The sequence below is a fragment of the Cryptotermes secundus genome, unplaced genomic scaffold (assembly GCF_002891405.2).
Source record: "Cryptotermes secundus unplaced genomic scaffold, Csec_1.0 scaffold213, whole genome shotgun sequence".
Classification (NCBI taxonomy): domain Eukaryota; kingdom Metazoa; phylum Arthropoda; class Insecta; order Blattodea; family Kalotermitidae; genus Cryptotermes; species Cryptotermes secundus.
This window is the reverse complement of record NW_019731264.1, coordinates 683,451-703,438: the sequence shown is the minus strand read 5'-3', so window position 1 is coordinate 703,438 and position 19,988 is coordinate 683,451. Positions and strand designations below refer to the sequence as shown.

The window sequence follows — 19,988 nt, the reverse complement described above, 5'->3', positions numbered from 1 at the left end:
GGAACAATGTAAAAAAAGCATTTCAGAAAGATAAAAAGTTTCATTTTGAAAGAACAGAATTCAGGAGGAACAATTCAGAATAGATACTCGTAAGGGTGCAANGTTAAAAAAAAATAAAAGTTTAATTTTGAAAAAAGAGAATTTGGGGAGAAAAATTCAAAAAAGAAGGGTAAAAAAAAAAAAAAAAAGGGAAAGAAAGAACCCCTCCATTTAAGGTTTCTTTGGGGAGCAAGGAATTTGAAAACTAAGCTGTGGAAAATTTTAAATGAAATTTAACAGACTACTGATTTGGATCACTGAAAGTGAACATCAAATGAGAGTAAACCTTAAATTAGGGAACACTAAATGAGGATCCCACTGTACTTGTTCCTGTGAGCATGGGTAAGTAGCGTTAATAAAATGCTGGAGATGAACAAGCTACTAAGAGTACAGTCCTCTGGGTTGTAATTCCATGTAATTCAGAGAGAGCTCAATGTTTCGGTGGAATATCTCATCTCCATCTTTGAGGTCAAAGAATAAGCTTAGCTTGCTGCCTACTTCCGCTGGTTTCTTGCATAGCTTCTCTTTGACCCTGAAAAAGGAGGCAATATGTTTCTCTTAAATGTTGGACTCTCTCTGAACTACACAGTATTACTAGTCAGAAGACTGTACTCTTCAAAATCACTGCTGTGAAAACATCCAATCAAACACAACAATTAATTTATCATAAAACACATACAGTCCAAATTCTGACACACAATGGGGACTAGTAATATGAAAATGCCCCCAATTTGTATCAGGTTTCTATATTTCTCTTCTTTTTAAGTTTTATCAGCAATGGGTCCTCATTTTATCTGCTGAACCGTTGCAGATACCATGGACTTCCTGAAGTTCAAGATTTCCTCCTTAGATGACATGAATGAGCAGAAATAACAAACTTCAAGTAATGTGATGCCAAGATGGCAGACTGGAGGTGTTTATGGCAAACCAAAAGACAAATTACTAGCAGACACTGATTTTTGCCCAATGCAAGTAACTGTATTGATAGTCACAGTGAATCAGACATTAAGAGTGACAGCAGTAACAGTGAAATTGCACTGGTTTGCGGCAAAAGACCATCTGTTTGCAAACTGTCGTTCAAATAAACGTGAGGGTAAAAAAGATAAAGCTATGGCTGTAAAAGGCAATGGAGACACATAGGGTTGGAGACATTGATGTTCTGACATTTTCTGGATAACAGGCTCACAGATGGTGATGAGCGAGCTGCCCTTATGCCCACGAAGATACCTGGTACTCATTTCTGTTAGGGGCTGAGTCGACCCCAGAACCACAGTGTGGCTAGAAGGATCAGGTTGACTGAAAATCTAGTGACCTCACTGGGAATCGAACAGGCAACCTTCCGGCTCATTGCAAAACTATGCTACCACGTGCCCCCTAACGTGATGGTATGTTTAAGAAATAGACATGTCAAGCTGGTGAGTGTGTAGATTGTTCTAAATCTTCCCTAATATTATTGCAGACACTAGTTTTTAAATCAATGAGGTACTTTAGGAAGTATGATTTCTTTTATAAAAATTAGGTTCTCAAAGTGTTAAACTAGCAGCCTCAATTCACATAATCATATGCAAAGAAATATGAGTCCTTACATGCCAGCCAATGCCCCAGCACATGCCAAGATTTTCTTCTAAATCTGACAATGATAAATAACACTACCAGAATGTGTTTTTGTATGCCTCTCATGCAAAAATAATGCAAACTTGCTAAATATTTATAAGAAAGAAAAATATTAAAAAAAAAAACTGTAAATAAAAAATCAAACACATTTCATGTCCAATACACTTTTCTGGTAAGTCGTACAGTTTTCAAGATAAAAAAAGAAATGGATTTCATGCTGTCTGTAGGCTGAAGGAACCAAAAGTGTTTTCTTATGCAAACATTTTTCTGAGTTGCTTGAAGTAGTTATCATGTAGGTATTAAAGTAACAAAGAATAATTCAACATTATTGATGTCTTACATATTTCGTGACATGAGTACTTAAGTCTGAATAATTTAATAATTTAATTTAATAATTTAATTTATCCACTGATAGGCTGTGACATGGTAAAACACCCCTCTACAGCAATGAACATGTGATATCACAACAGAGAATTGATGGATCATTGCTAGGCAACGAGGTGTTTTCTACTGGGTCAGTGCTGAGGCTATATGAGATGAGAGCTGGACATAGTCAGTGCATGGACAGTTGCAGCTTGACAGCCAAGAATGTGAGGGCATTTGGAGCCACGGGTGAGATGTGAGACAGTCGCCAGCTGGTATTGATGAGAAGAGGATAACTATTGCATTGATTGTTGTCTGAAACTTACTGTCTTCTGCCTATCTGGTAATGGCGAAAGAATCCATTTTTGAGGCGAATGCACCTTGAACTAGATTCCACCATCCCCCAACGACAGCATGACAACCATCAGATTGACTTACAACTTGACATGAGCTCCAAACAATAATTCCTGGTATTTCTAACATACAGAAAGTTTTATTCTCGCCAGAATTGATGCAAGAAAGAAATATTCAGGGAAAAAAAAGTTACAGGATGTGATGGCCAGTCTTGAACCCAAAAATTTTAGCAGAAAAGTTAAGTGCCATATTCCTAAAGTCTAATCCCAATTAAGGGCCAACAGACATTTGCTAAGTATTCTAGTCTTGTAGCACCTTACCTGAAGGTACAGTTGTAATGTTTGTTTCTTAAAATTATTTATTTCATGGATCTCCTGCTCTGTGCTATCTGGAAACTTCACCACAAAAAGCTGGATTAATTTAAACAGCTCATCCACAGCCTGAAAGCAATAAAAGCAGAATTCAATATCATTTGAACCAGTATTATCTAACTACTGATATGTTCTGATGACTGCAGGACATCCGATGGGTGAGGTGGCATTAGCTATAATATCATACAGCATGAAAGTTGACAGTTTACTTACTGATATACAGTTATACTGCATGATTATATGCATGATTTGGTACAATACTGAGCAATCTGTGAAGGATTACTGTGACTGAAAATTTTAAAGGTTAAGTATTAATAAAGAATACAAATACCTTATCAGACCTCAATTAATAAATCAATAAGATAATTTCACGTAGGCACAGTCAATACTATGCGAAGTAGTTAAACCGTTACATGGCATATTCAGCACTTAAACACCTCAAATACCTGCCATTATTGACAAATAGATTCTTAGGTTACTTAATGACAGTTTGTGGCCATGCCATGGCTCATGCGGTTAGTTGCTAGCTTCCCACCATTGCGGCCTGGGTTTGAGCCCATGTCAGGTCCTGTGGGACTTGTGATGGACAAAATGGCACTGAGGCAGGTTTTATCTGAGTACTGCCAATTCGCATTCCACTGACTGTTCCACATTCATCATCTACCACATGGGGCTGGTACAACAGGCCAATTAGTGGACGATGTACCAAACTGACTCGGTCTCTCCCCACCTCAAGAAACTGAAACTGATGTAATGACAGATTCAACCAAATAGGTCACATGGTGTCCAACAAGATGGGAAGATGATAATGAATGGTGACTAGGCAGGGATGTGGAACCTCTGTTTGTAGTTAGTTAGTTATTGGAGACGGTGGGTTTCCCCATGCACTTAGACCAGTATTGGTCCACTGTGCTTCCCTCTACGATATTCTACCAGTCTCTGTATCCTACCGATATCGGTGCGTACCATCAGTCCCGACCGAGCCAGTGAGTTCGGCCTCCACTAGCTTGGCGGTATCTATAATGCTTCCCCCATCTATCAGAGGTGTTAGAGACTACTTGTTGGGTGGGAAATGTCCTAGAATTTGGCTCAGTGACCTCCTTTGGAGATATGAGGTTCTTTTACGTGCCGTAAAGCTACGACACGGGACACACAGCTTAAAGTCCCTCCCGGAGGACTTGTTCCCTGAATTTTTCCGCCCTTAAAAATTCGACAACCTCCGCCGGGTTTGAACCCGCGTACCACGAGTCATGAGGTGGGAACGTTACCTCTAGACTACGGAGGCTGCTCTGTTTGTAGTTATGTTAGGCACATAATTAAATTAACTTACAGCACTGTATTGAGTAGGATGTGGTGTGATGTTCTTGAATGCCCAATGTAGGTTCTGGTGATTAGCCAGCTGTCGAGTGAATGTGCGTGACTGAAGGCAGCAGAGTCGAAGTAATCCATAGTATGCAGGTAACATTCCACGGTTGAATAATACAACATCTTGGTCTTCATGATCAGCACTGCAAGCAAGATTAACCATTTCCTTATCAATTTGTTTCTCTGAAGGCTACACATAACTAGTTTACTAATGTAAACATTCAAAAGAAAGAAATAATGTAGGAGAACTGGTCTGATGACAAAGTCTGAGGTTCAAGCCCTGACTTTACCTGGTACAGATTGTCTATTTAATTACCTTTATCCACAGCTGGTGACAAAGCCAGATATCTGAAAATGTACTGATTTTCTAATTATGTATTGCACTCCTCAAATATCCAGACCTGTCCACTCCTATTAATACCGTTCACCCTACTGTTTCTGTACTTATACAGTGTGTAACTGAAAGGTATTGACAAACTTTGGACACAAGTTCCACACACCAACACAAGGAAAAATGTCCATATCAACATGTATCTGGAAACATTTAATCTCTGAGTTACAAACAAGATCTAAAAGTTTGTGACAATGGTACATTAGTACAAATATTATGTTTTTGGACATTATCCATCCTCCTGTCTGTATCTAAAAACACCATCCTGTCTATTTTTCAAAACAGATGTTTGGGAGACAGAATCCAGTCTCTGAAATGTTGTTTTGAGAAATAAACAGGATGGTGTTTTAGATAAAGACAGGGTGATGGACAATGTCCAAAAACATATTTGTACCGTTAGTTATAGCTGAAAGAATACTGTGTAGACACCAGCAGCACTACAGCACTAATTTGTGGGCAGGGACTGTTGCCGATTGTTTTGCAGGCCTGCATGCTTTGCCACCTCACATTACAGTCAGCTAGTACCAAGATATCCTCTTATACGATCTGCCAAAGCTACTAGAAGATGTACCACTGGCAGTAAAAGTATGAATGTGGTACATGTATGATGGTGTTCCAGCACATTTTAGCTGTGTTGTGTGACATGTTCTCAATAACACCTATCCTGAGTGATGGACAGGCAGAGCAGGAAACAATGCATGGCCTCCACACTCGCATTTTTACATAGTGAGGACACTTAACAAGTCTTGTGTATGCAGCTCCTGCTGACAACAAAGAGGCACTTCTCTAAAGCATTGTGGATGCTTGTCAGACCTCCCGCAACTACCCTGGCATCTCTGAATGGATGTGGTGGTCCATGATGAGACTTGTTAATGCATACATTGCATCTAACAGAGGACATTCTAACAATGTATTATAAATGTCCTCTTTCTGCTATAAATCACAAATTAACTGTTTGAGGCCATGCTGATATGGACATTTTTTCTTGCTTTGTTATGTGGAACTTGTGCCCAGAGTTTGTCTGCACTTTTATATTATACCCTGTACGTTTTGACTTATCCGTAACTTCATTAACACAACAATTTTATGCATTTAGTTCCAACACCCAAATTTGTTTTCTTGTTTCACACTTCCCTACACCATCTCCGTATATATTGGTGTTCTGAAAATTAGACTGCTCTTCTTTCCTGCTTACTCTTCATTGTAATCATTACAACACTACATAAAAGAGGTAAAGTTGTCTCTGTGCTTAACTAATTAAGCACTATGCCAAGGTGTATGGGAGAGTGGGTGCATAGATCGACATTTTCTTGACCTTGGCACTATCTGGAGGTGAGTGGTCAGCTTCACTCCCCAGCAGCTTTACCCCTGGGGAGAGAACCCCCCAGTACCCATTTGACAAGAGGTTGGGTGGACCCCAGAGCCAGTCAGGATGATGTGAAGGAGAGAAAATTCTTGACCCTACTGGGACTCGAACTCTGTCCCCTTGGTCATCCAGCCTGTATTCAGCTTCTATACCGACTACACTAACCCGGTTACATTACATTATGTAAAACAGATAATGTATGCACCTCTAAACTACAAGTGCTTCAATTTTAATTGTGACCCAGTAGTTCCATACTGCTGCTGAAGTAGCTCATATTAAATTCATGAAGTCATTTGTGACTTGCAATTTTCTGTAACTCATCCAAATGTTTGTAGTACAACAACATCAATGAATGCAACGTTTCTTTGCACATTATCGACTTATGGCTCCAACACTGTATGTGCTTTGCAGAAAAAGTTCAGACTGCTAGATGCAAGGCTCTCTTTCTCAGTCAGCAGATGCTGGTATGTATATCAACAAGCAAATTGCATGTACTGGCAAACTTGTCAGAAGGCAAACGTTCCAGCCTGTTGATGCACTATATTACTTGACCTTGAGGATAAAACAGAGCATGCGAGTACTTGCAAATGTGTCTGGAATGGGGGGGGGGGGAAGCACTGGTTTGATGTCACTAAGTAAATAATGCAGCGTGATACTCAGTGATCTCCACAAATAACATGAACATTAAATGTGTCATGTCTGCACATAAACATTACTTTTCAAACAAATATGCAAATTCATAAATGAATTTTTCTAAGATTATTAAATGGTGATACAACTGAGTTTTTTAAAAAGCAGTACAGTAGTAATGCTGTTGTAATTCACTTACAGTATGTAGTTGAATGCAATGTTCTTTGTGACATGGCCATTCTGAAGCATAAGCTGCACATTTTCAGGGCAATCTATGCACACATGATGCCAGAAGAGCAACAGTGCCTGTTTGTTATGATGGACAGGGATTGATGGCTCAGATAGCTTCGGATGGAACAGCTGCCATAAGTCCAAGAAGTGTTGGCCAAACTGCAATCAATAAGGGCAACAATCTATTACAACAGAGCAGAAGATAACAATGTATGAGCCTGCAAAAGGAGGTAATTAAGAGGAAAGGAGAGACAGAAAATAAGACACAATAGGGTACAAAAAGTGACTGGTTGAAAATGTAATGAAATCGGGATTTGTACTGGAATAAATCTACTTTGTACATTAATTCATGCTGTCGTTAGACATTTAATTTTGTTCATTCGGGTACATTATTACAATTGTCTTCTTCTAACTGCTTCCTTTTCCTGCACTCTCTCATACATGCAGTACGACTGTTACCAGGTGGTGCTGTTTTAATTTCTTGAGATTTGCATTGTCTGTAATTATGCATGTATTCAAAGCACAAGTTTTTATGTGTTTCTCTATATTCCCACTGTCGTTCACCATTTAACTTTGCTTGTTTGGGTACATTATTATGATTATCTACTTCTAACTCCTTCCTTTTCCTTTACAGTCATATATGCAGCACAACCATTACCAGCGGACCTCTTAAGTGCGTATTAGTGCGAATTAGCCGTATACATCACATTTATTACTGTATTTCATTTGTATTTATAAGGTTCCAGCACTAACCACACAGAAAACACTGTTCCGTGTTGATTCACTGAAGTGGTAACGCGTTAAATTGCCGTTGCCTAGAAATGTACCAACAATTACAAACTGTTACAGATTTCATTATTTACATTACAAATTCTGTTACTAATGGTTTCATTCCATTTGTACCCTCCTAAATTAACGTTTTCAATATTGAAAGAAAGAAGGAAACATGCGAACAAACAAAATGAGATGGAAGATTAATTCTGTTTTGTTGGAGTTGAGGTTGTCACGGCGTTAACTATGAAGACTACAGCCTTCTGTGTTGAACTCCACACAGTCTGGACAGGGTCTTACATTTCAGAGGAACATACTGCCTCTTCAGTTACCCATGTTCAGGGATGGGTAACTGAAGCCATAAACCAGCAAGGACCAGGCCATAAACTCAGCTTGCCCAGAACATCATATTCTTTATTAATTTTGTTGCTGAGTAAAGACCTATGACTGAAGTCACTCCTCCTCTTGATTCCTTCTGCAATAATGCAATAATGAACACTTTCATGATTAGTTCTGACGTGGGGAAGAAAACTAATAATTAAACTGTTCATGACAATGTCACAGATTCACTGCACTTGGAAAGCATCGGGTTCTGAGGTCTTCTGGCCAGATTTTGGCTTAATACTATGAGGCCTTCATCAACAGACAGGGGTAAACTTCCTTCAAAACATGACACTTTAGGCTAAATTGTTGGTATACTCAATTCATGAAATCAAAATACCTATCATGCAGGAGAAGCATATACAATTTCAATTGTGTGTCAAACATGTTTGCCATAACCCGTGAGAAATACACCATACAGAGATACACATGGTTGACATAAATAATAAAGGGTAACATACTGTCTTTTGAGATGTGACTCTTTTTAGTCTCATAGACTATTAACGTTTCGGACGAACCCATGCATTTCATCCTCAGGGCAGACACCCAGCATCACATTCCTGAAGACAGATATCTTCACTCGCCATAGTGAAAACCTCAAATCTTGCTTCACACATACAATGCAAATCCAATTTAAGGGTTTCTTTGAAACCGATGGATTTGACCACTAAACTGAAGAAAGCTTTAAATAGAGCAACATTAAACGGGAAAGTTCCAGTGTTTTAAAGAAATAAATATAGTGGAACCCTCATTTATGCTCCTCAACTTAAAGCTTTCCTTGAGATAACGTTTGACTTCAATGATCTCACTGTTAATTTACCTTCAATTTAAGATTTTCAACGGTTCAGTGATCAAATCTGCTGCACTCAAAGGAACACTTGAATGAACACCAGTGGGAACCAGAACATGAGTGCTATATTTTGGACCTCATGCGATACACCTTCCTAAGCTGATGAACACATGATATGGATACTTACCATGAGTTTCTCAGTGCGAGAGATGACACAGTATGTAAGAAGAGCGAAGTATGCAGTGAGTTTCATTGTACCATGAGTCTGAATGTCAGTGTAGTGTCGTGCCCGTTTCAACAAGTGCAAGAGGACAGTGTACACTTGATGGAGCACTAGTTGGGCTTCTGATGCAATCAGCATTTCCTTATGTGGGCTGGTAAGGGTGCGGGCTGTTCGATATCCTTGCCTGAAGTGTGGGCTCGGGATAAGAGAAACCAGAAGGTATGCTGCAGCTGAAAAGGTTAAAACTAAAGTTAGCAATACGAATCATAAGCATGATGTCAAGTACAGGAAGTCTTTGAAATGTGTACCATAAACACAGGTTCAAAAATACATCCTAACTTTACTAAAAGTAGTTAATTAACTTGTTTTTGGACTTCCAATAATTAATCGGCTGGACACAAAAATCCCCAGTGTTATGGAACCCAATCATTCATCATTATGTTCACATAAGTCACACCACTAACCAATCCTGAATCTTTACAATATGGATGGAAAGGCCAGAACAGTGGAGCCAGAAGAGATACCCATTGCTAGGGAACAGCTTTGCAAACACATTTCCATGACAACCGAGTCAGGTGACCACAGCAAGAGTAGAGGTACTGCTGGAGGCAGTGTTCTCTGTCGAGTCCATGCAGAGGGGAGATCTAATTCAACTGCACTTTAGAAGGCAAAGACACACATGGAGCCATGGGAAATGCAAGATAGTTGCTGGCTAGTGAAGACAGCTGTTGAACCTGGAAGCTGTGGAATCTACAAAGTTGGGAGCCATTACTAAGTAACAGCTGGTGAAGAGACAGCCAACTGAGAAAACTCAGTTTGTGCCATAGTGAATTGTAAAGAGTGAATTAGTCAGAGTGTTATAATTACTTGTAGTTAAAGTTATACATGTTCAACAAATCCAATTACCAACCCAAACCCAGTGTCTAGTCATTAAGATGTGACAATATTGTTCCCCAAGATACATTTTAATATTATTCTCCCATCTAAGTCTTGGTCACTCAAGAGTTCTCTTCCATAGATATTTTGCAAACGATATTTCTTATGCATTTCTTGTCTCCAACAACACTGACACATATCTCAACCATCTCACCATTCTTGATTTAATCTATAAAAAAAGAGGCACAGAGTACAAAATGAGAAGCCCCTGAAATTTTCTCTACTCTCCTGCTACATGTGTCTCAGATCTGAATATCTGGCACCCTCTATTTAATATGTTCTTCCTTTAGGTTAAGCAATCAAGTTTCACACCAATAGAACTGTAAAATGACATCCTCGTATATTTTCAGCTTTAGGTCTTTAGAAAGGAGAGATCATGATAGCAGATCCTAAAGTGAATGTTAGCAAGCACTTCCCAAATGTACCTCGTGGAGAGATAACTCCAGGAAAATTGTTAATCTTGCTCTCAAATGTATGGGTCTGAGTCGAAATCAATTTATTTCCTCATTCTCCATTTCATAAGAAAACCAATGGGACCATAATGACAACAAGAATGTAAACTCTTATGGGACTCTTTATTACAGCTCGTGACACATGCACACACTAGCGTCCACAGTCACGTTTTCACTGGTCATTGCTTGATAGTGGCCTCCATTGGCAGACATTCCCCTTCCTGTGGGTTCCTGAACTGTCCCCAGCCTCAGCTACTGGCTCTAAGAGCAACAGCTCACAATGACTGAACCACGGCAGTTCTCTAACTCACTAACTGCAACAGCTAACTGGCCTTGCTTATAACATCTTAGAACAGACTGCACAGAAAATGTCTCTTGCATTATTGCTGTGAAAACATGATCGTATGTTAAGCTGTTACCTAGAAACAACCGTTATATAGTTGCTTATTTTGCAGTCGTTGCCTAGCAATGGGACTACATTCCACAGTATTTACACTAGATTATAGTATGATGTATTTTTATTTGTTGTAACATATCTCAGTTGCATGTTAGGGTTGTTATTAACAGTGTACAATTTTGTGCATGTGAAATTCCAAACACACTGTTCTAGTGCAGGAATACAATCTTGTTTATATGGCCTGCCACACAAAAATTCTGTTCTACAGGCTACAAAAAATACATGAGTCTAAGAACCTATATTGTGACATGTTGCGCAAAGCCGAGCCCCCCCCCACACCAGCAGTGACGCGGCGGGTGAGTCAGCGCTCCCCTCCCACCCCTCAGCGGTAACGTAACGCTCGCGTAATAGGCGAGTAATCACCCCGCATCCTGGCAGCTATGCGCGGTGACGTCACGAGCGGAGCCGAAGATAGCCGAGCCCCGTAACCGGGTAACTATGCAAGGCGAATCAACAGCGGTGACGTAACAGGATGACGTGGCACTCATTACGCAACAAGCAAGCACTGCAGCTATATAAGTGAGCTGCACAGCTGGTACCAGTCCAGTTCTAATGTGAGGACCAGCGAGTTATAAAGTAACAGTCGCCGAGTGTGTTATCAGCAGTTCTCCAGTCAGCCGACTACTGTTGGAGTATAGCAGCCGTCGCGGAAAGAAGAACCGGACGTGTGAGTGATTGTGTAATTGGGAGCGTGTGATACAGTGATACATAGCTCCCCTACTGTAAACGTGCAGACTACTGAAGGCAGAGTGAACTGATTTGCGCATAGGGTTATAAAGTGTGAAACCCCGCAACAGTGTTAACAGATTAATGCGATTAGGGTTATAAAGTGTGAAACCCCGCAACTGTGTGTTAATTAATTGTAGCCGTTACTTGTAGATTGTTGAATAAACCAATTAACGATCTCTACGGCGTCTTCAGTAACGCAAACACATTACAATATGTTAAATGACAGCAGCATAATGAGCAACAAAAATGTCTCCCAAAATGACAGTGCACACTTTTCTCCATTACCATGCTTGTATGTCTGCTTCTGTTCAGGTATAAAGACTCAGAAATGGCAAACATACTCACATTAAAACCACACATTTCTGAAGCAGAAGTTATGTTATAATTTCACTCGAATCAATCTCCACTGGACAGAGAACTCACCTGATCGTACCCGTTGGTTATTATGAGCCAACAGGTAATGTTCCACCCATGTGTCCATGCTCTGGAGTACCCATGAGTGAGCGAGTTTATTGCGAGGTACTTGTACTGCCAACCAATCAAGTGCACTCTGGGGACAGAAATCTGCAACCTCCCATATTCCCTGAAGAACCAGCTGGGAGAAACATGGTAGACCAGATGGACCACTGGCAGACTCTGTGATTAGAGTCAGCAACTTGAAGAATGGCTGGCAGATCTGTTAAGTGAGAAGAAATATTTCACGACTGAGTCAGTTATTCAACCCAGTGTTCCTCACACTTCTCCACATGACATCATATTAAGGAACCCATAAGTGCATTAATGTGACATCAAATCATGCGCAATTATGGACTTGTGTATGATTGTGTATGCATGCATAAAGATCATACTACCAGTCATATTTCTTTCAGCATTTATTTATATTTTTTTGTAAGATGCTTTAAAGTTCCTAGAAAAATGTAATAAAGTGAAAGAGTCTTTGTACTCAATAATAAGTGACAGTGAAATTTTCAATATTAAAAACAGTTTACTACAAAAACTACGATCACGAATTGTTAGGTCTGAAATATATATGGAGAAAAAAAGCAGTCAGTATGGCAGCCTTAGACTTTACTGAAATAAGTTACACAGTTGACATATTCGGTGAAACTGTAATTTCAAAGCGTTCCTCAACAGCTATGATGAATCACTAGTAGATCAATGACAAGCTTATCAGTGGAAAATGTAATCAGAGATGGGAATTATCACAGTTTCACACTGGATGTTTAACAGGTATTTCACTAGGTAGAAGACAGCACAAAATATTTTTTTTTTTGAGATTATAAAATATACTATCATATACTAAAAGCATAAACATTGACATAAAAACATTATTTATCATAGTAGCAACAATTTAACATAAGAGCAGTATCACAAGTGATGAACACTGAACATAATCCCATTGCTACTGTGAACTATGGGCACACTTACAACTGTCATGGCACACAGTTGAGAAACAATCTCAACATTCATATCCGAGGACCAATGGATTTGAATGCTAAAGCCAGCCTTAAATGGATGTCACTTTAACACTGAGGTTACCGACTTGAGTTCACTGAAACTGAAAGCTAAAAGAGGGAAAAACTGAGGAACAACAAATGCAGATACTGATGTACTCAGGAAAGTAATCTATGCTTAGGGCTGATAGCCAAAGATAATTTTTTGACCTGTCTGTATAGTGGTGGTGGGGGACTTGCTTTGCTATATGCTAATTCATTAATTATGTCAGCAACATTGTTCACATGATCTTGCTAGAATATAAATAATCCATCCTTCAGTGGTAATGCATGAGGTCCACCAGCATCAACACTCTACTCTCTGCAGAAATGAGAGATTAAGATCAGTTACCACTGCATCTTGTCTGCAGTCCATTATTACGACTTCCACATACTCTACCTCACACCTGATTATGGGATATGAAAACACAGAAACCAACAAAATGATCCACACTTGCGACACCAATTCTTTGAGTGTACTTACTTCTGTGTGTTTTGTAATAGCCTGAAATATCATTGCTACAATGTGCACGGCCAGCCTCTCATTCCAGCGGCACAGTGCATATATTAGGTTCCTAGTCTGGTGTAAGTTGATGCAGTCTTTGATTTGTTGGAAGAGAAATGGGAATCCCTGCAACAATTAAACAATATTAAATAAGCACTGACACAAAAGCAAAATCCTGGAAATCCACACATGTTTATGAATAGTACATAAAAACATTTTTTCAGAAAGTATGTGCAAACACTGGGTGTAGTTATTTTCTTAAGTCATTATCCTAAAGTAAAAAATTTTGAACAAGAAGTTCTAGGAAGGACTAGCTAATCACCTGCTTTCTTTTGATAAGAAATTAATCGCACAGAAAATGACATGTCCAACAATTCTTCTATGTTGCACATGTTTGTTGCAGCGGTAACAACATTACCAAGCTGCTGCCTAGCAACGATATGAGGGATACACTTTATTGAGCCTTTGTCCAGCAACAATAGGAGGGCTGCACATACAGTCATGCAGACTGATAGGAGGGATTTATGAAGTACGCCATTCAGATGTGCCCAGTTGCCATGATATATATATATATATATATCTAAAGATCTGTTCTTCCATTCAAAAGTTAATGGGGGGGGGGTGGGGGTCACAGAGAGACAGCGTGGAGATCATAAAAGCCTACTTTAGGCATGTAGGCTAAAAACTGTCATACTGAAGAAGACGCGCAACAGCAAGGTTCATGACTGCTTTCCCAACAAAAGAACCATTTTACATACTAGGCAAGTAATTCAATACTGTGTAGGATTTGAGGTTCTCACAGTGGTGGCTTTGAAGAGTTGTATCTTCTGTATATAATGGCATGATGTTCACTGAAAGTCTACCAATTTTTTTGGAGGAACATGTCACCTCCATCTTCAAGGTCAAAGAATGAGCCATGCAGGAAACCAGCATGGCATTATAACCCAGAAGATAGAACTCTTTAATTCTGTACTGCTTGGTAAGGAATCATTTTTACTCTGGGACCTGACGGGATTATTTTAAAGTCCTATGTGATGAAGAGTCTCACAAGACTTCTTGACACACAATGAGAGCAAAGTTCTTTTTCTATGAGTTTGATACATTTTTAATATCATTATGTAACGGAACTATATGCACCTAGCATATGGACCAGCCAGACCTGCAATTTAACAGCCCTATGCATGCCTGAGTGTACTAGTAGAGGTTAAAATTAGTGAACAGATCTCAGGATCTACTGCTGATTGTCTTAGGTAACACAAGAGGAGTCGCGGGACACTTCCTGATCCCAACCACAGCAGCTGTACTGTGATGCGAGATAGGCACAACACACACTGCATAACAGACATATCATAACAACGCATGAGGAGGAAGTGTTAGGGAGAACATTTGGACCTAACAGATAGGAAGTGAAGCAAGAAGAAAAATTCATAATGAGGAACCTCGTAATCTATACCCATAACCAATATTATAATGACCACCAAGCTGGCTTCTGACTGGTATTTAGGAGGTATCCACTTGAAATCTCAGCCAAGGCACTGAGTACTTGGCTGAGATGCTCCGTGGTTTTCTCTCACACTTACCAGGCAAACGCCAGGACAGAACTCTAAGCTAGGAATGACTACTCTTCTATATCCTTTCCAATTCCTTATTCACTTATAACCTATATAACTCTTTATTGGCCATCAAAACACAACAAACAGAAAAAATCAAGGTCAGTGCCCAGCTATGATCCAGCCACTAACGGCCATCATCAGGCAAACACATATTAACAGACATATACCATTGAACTGCAGTACAATAGATTGGATACAATGTTATTAATCATTTAAAATACTTTGCGTAAAAATACAATAAGTCAGAGTATATAAAAACTAAAAGTTATTGTATAAAACAAGATAAGATTGCTGTTATATAACATCGAATCAGTCGTTCATATTTTACTTTTCATACATTTCCATGGACAAATTGGAAATTCGATATTTCCTTTATATAAGACTGCATAGGAGGCCCATGATGTTGCAAATTAATTAATTGTATAGTTGGTGCCTCATCTTACGAAGAATTGTCCGTACTGTATGGAAAGTAAACGACGACTTGTTGGATCATTGAAAATGAACATTAAATGAGGGGAAACCTTAAATTGAAAACATCAAATGGGAGTTTCACTGCTTGCAAAAGTAAAGCAGTAAGTATTTATATTGAAGAATGGAGCAGAACTTGCCTTTCCTCCAGCAATTGCATTGAAGTCCTGAGTTGACAACTGCAGAAGGTGATCAGGACCCCGTGATTTCTCAACCAAGGAAGCTACTAACGTGATCATTTTCTCTAAAGATGCAGGTTTATATTTATCTGTGGGCAGTGGAATTACATCTTCTTCCTCATCTTCCTCACTCACAACCTCCACCTGCAAAGACATGCCAGCAGTCCTCAAGTGTTGAAGTAAAAGAATGTTAACCAGCAGATTACATACTACTAAAGACAATGGTTGGATAATATCCATAAATCCTTTCTTGCTGATGTTACATACCTGTTGTAAATTCTGTACTGTAGCATACGGTTGGATTTGGTTTCAACTGGATANATTTTTTGGGGGGGGGGGGGTTATTAGACAGGTTTTGGCTCGGATGATTGAATTCATTGACACCTTATATGCTCAACTCATAACTATAAGTAATACAGCACCATTGCCAATCTCTGATTATTACAAATCACTAGAACATGCTAAGTCTTCTCAATCTTCACTAGCTGTATCCTGGCAATGTATTTATAACAGTCTCACTGTCACTGCAGCACACTATGAAGTCCTTTTGCACCGCCTAATTCCATTCTTGCCATTTCTTCTCGGCCATTCTGCCAACTGCCAACTCCGGAGACTCTCTCAATTCTCTGCTGCAACTGCCATCTCCGGAACTCAAATGACTCAAACAACCTTTCTTGTCCTTTTATAACCTCTCTGCACAGACCACACAGAAAATACAGCTCTTCTACTGTTGCATGTACTTGTTTATATGGAAATATGTTTGCTCAATTGATCCATAGCAACAGCATGTACATGTCACATCTCGCATCGTGACACCTCCTCTACTGTTGCGTGGGGGCATTACCTAGCAACAGCTGTTTCCCTGCCTCCACAGTTCTTGCTTTGAACAAATATGCCACACCTGTATGCAACATACTGGTGGTGTTAAGCTTTTAATTAGTTATCAGTCAATCATAAAGTCACTACCATGCTCATAGCATGATATGACATATGTTGACTACTATGTAGTCATCTCCAGGGGGCTACATGCATTGTATGTCCTGCTCTGTAGGTTGGCATACTGTTACTTGTATCATCATCTTGATAAAAAGAGATATTGTATTACTTAGAACACAGTTCACAGATTTTTCCTCATAGAAAAACTGAGGTGTCTTAAATTTTAGGAATTATTCACCAGTTTGCAAACTGTACACAGGGTAGCCTGAAAAGAACCTAATGTAAGCACATTCAGAGTGAGACACCAAGGCACATCATCCACCCACCTTTAACTGAGACAACCCCAAAATTTCAGTTCAATCATTGCTCGACATTCTTATCATTCAAGCGTGTTCAATTTTCTACCAGTTTCTAAAAATGGAAAAGCTTTTATATATGATGCCACATTCAAAAGCAAAGATATTCTGTGCACTGAAAAGACAGGTAATCGTGCAGCTGGTATAAAGTGTACAGTTTGATATGTGCATGTCACTGGGGAAGTACAGAAACAAAACTGTTATCATGTGTGACAAATACCGGTAGAATGACTTTTTCTGGACAAAGGAAAGACAAAGAACCTGAGACTGCCTCTGTTTTAGAGTATTTAAAATATTTACGAAATAAAGAATTATCTGTAACTAAGGAAACCTTAATGTCAAAAGAAAGAAAATTGCTAGAAAGAGTAATATATCTTTTAAGGCACGTCACGGATGGTGTGAGAAGTTCATGGAGAAAGCTTATCATTAAAACAAAGGACAAAAATTAATAACACATTTCCTTTGGAATTGAAACTAAACTGACTGAATGTCAGCAGTTTGTTATTCAACTACGCAAAAGGTGTAAGTATTCTTTAAGTCTAATCAGAAATGCAGACAAAATTGCAGTTTTTTGTCATGCCTTGCGATTATAAAAGTTATGTGCTACTGTCAGGGAGCATGTGGTAGTGTACTTGGTTGAGGCACTATGCTACAAGCCAGAAGGTTCAGGTCCCGATGAGGTCATTCGAATTCTTCAATTGATCTAACCCTTCCGGCCACACTATGGCCCTGGGGTCGACTCAGCCTCTAACAAAAATGAGTACCAGGAACTAATCAAATAATTTTCATGGGGAGTAAAGCACAGCCAGCACGTAAGGCTGACAACCTTACCGCCATCTTTGAGCTGATTGTCTAGATAATGTGGGACCCTCAATGTCTCACAACCCTATGGGCCTTCATGGCCTGTTACAGGGATAGCTTTACTTTACTTTTTACATGCTACTGTCATGCTGTGTATAACCACAAATGACAATAAATTACCACCATTTATAATATTAAACAGAAAGACAGTGCCAAAAGAATTATTTTTGCAAAGATGTAATAGTTCGGGCCCCAAAAAATGCACGGATGACATTGGAGTTAATGGAAGACTGGCTTGGATGCATATGGGAATGTCAGCCACAGAGCATAATTGCAATGGATGCATTACATGGCAATATCTCAAACAGAATCAGAAACAAGCTGAGAAACAAAAACACTGATCTAGTGATAATTCCTAGTGGCATGAGAAGTCAATTACATCCATTTGATGTGTCAATAAACAAACCATTCAAGCACCTTGCCCATGAACACTATGATGCCTGGCAGAGTTAAGACAATCATATACTGACACCTAGTGGCAAAATAAAAAGAACATCAGTGCATCAATAATGATAGAAGGTATATCGAAAGATTGGAAAGAACTTCCAGTTAATATTATTCCAAAATAATTTATGAAGTGAAGTTTGTGTAATGTGGAAGATGGAACCTAAGACGAAATTCTTTGGGACAACAGTGAACTGTTGTGCAGCTGGAGGATCACTGGACAAAGTTTCTGATTAAATAAAATAGGTAAAAAGGAGTGTGCATGTAGTGCAAATTTTAAATTTCCATCACTTTTCACTTTACATGTGTTACAGGCTTGAACATCTGTCTGCGTTCATTCCGTGTTTATGTTGTCCTATGTAGGTAGTGGCTTTACAATGGGCCGATACCCCATAGACAAAGTCCTACAAACTGTCTATAAAATTAAGAAACTGAAGTGAACTGACATTTCACAGGTGCCCCATGCTCCTGAGGGAGCAACAGGAATTTATAATAATAAATAATAATAACAATAAAATGTACTTTCATTGTCACTGAAATGATACTACCTATTAGTCCCTTCTTTACAATACCAAAGCCACATATATGAGTGTGCAATGTGACAGTGGTTATACATTTATTGCTGATGGTTTACTATCAGTAAAACAAAATTCCTTACATAGTCCTGTGCTTTCTGCCCTAGATAGAAGCTGACCATTGAAGAGATGGCATGAACAGAAATAAGGAACTGGCTCTCCTCTTCCCCCATTTTGCTGAACTCGTTAAGGAAGGCGAAGTATTCTGTAAGATGTTTCAAGTGAGCTTTGGCACCATGTTCCATCTGAAACATTTAAAAAATCTGTTACAAATCTGAGAAGCTTCAAAGCAATATCCAACTGCTCCAAGTAAGAGACGCTGACAGCATGACCTGCGCACGTGTGTCGTGTTCACCATCCTGAGGCAGAATGTCAAGCATTTCAGAACATAAGAACAGATTACAGGGTGTGAAATTAGAGCACTAAGTGGGATTTGAGGTTCTTATATCTGTGACTATGAAGAGTTCTGAGTTCTTGGACAAGTGATCGAGGCTAGCTCTTTCTAAGGGACCCAGCAGAATAGGTGTTTTCCCTCACCTGAGGACGGAAACAGATCCAGTTTCTGAAATGTCATGTTTTTCTTAGTTATCTTAAAAACCAGGATGATGGATAAAGTCCAAAAACCCAATATCTCTGTGACATATAGTGTTATTCACTGCAACAGGCTACCAATTAATTTATTTTTCTTACCAAAGAAAGCAACATCTTGATGAACATTGTAACACAAGAATGTGTCCCAATCTTCCTAGGATCCGGCTCTTCTGACCCTTCATCATCAGAATCCACCTTCAAATAGAGTGGTGCATGGTTCTGCCTACAACCAAAAAGCACCAATGATACGATACTGCAACGAATTAAACCCATTTCCACAGGGCAAACAGAAAACTGACAGCCCAGTAACCTACATTTGAACTGAACTGGTGGCCACATACTTCCAAGCAAAACTAAGACAAGTTAAGATGTAGTCTTTATTAACAGTAGCATCACAATCTAATAGTACATGTTTCTGATAAACTTAGTTCCTTCACAATACTTTTCTGTTCTCAGGATTCTTATAACTGCTGTCTAACGTTTCCATACAAATACATATGTTCC

The 19,988-nt window shown here is 39.2% G+C and overlaps 1 protein-coding gene across 1 annotated transcript in view; it reads right to left on the bottom strand.

Moving 5' to 3' along the window:
- LOC111866730 (ubiquitin carboxyl-terminal hydrolase 34) overlaps nt 1–19,988 on the bottom strand; it is a 128,498-nt gene that overhangs the window by 21,548 nt on the left and 86,962 nt on the right. The window contains exons 36-44 of the mRNA XM_023855934.2: nt 19,584–19,707; nt 18,977–19,138; nt 15,683–15,865; nt 13,441–13,587; nt 11,887–12,139; nt 8,854–9,119; nt 6,693–6,883; nt 4,072–4,249; nt 2,691–2,810 (exon numbers count right to left, since the gene is read on the bottom strand). Of these exons, the coding sequence (XP_023711702.1) occupies nt 2,691–2,810; nt 4,072–4,249; nt 6,693–6,883; nt 8,854–9,119; nt 11,887–12,139; nt 13,441–13,587; nt 15,683–15,865; nt 18,977–19,138; nt 19,584–19,707 (1,624 nt within the window). The remainder of the gene's footprint in view (nt 1–2,690; nt 2,811–4,071; nt 4,250–6,692; nt 6,884–8,853; nt 9,120–11,886; nt 12,140–13,440; nt 13,588–15,682; nt 15,866–18,976; nt 19,139–19,583; nt 19,708–19,988) is intronic.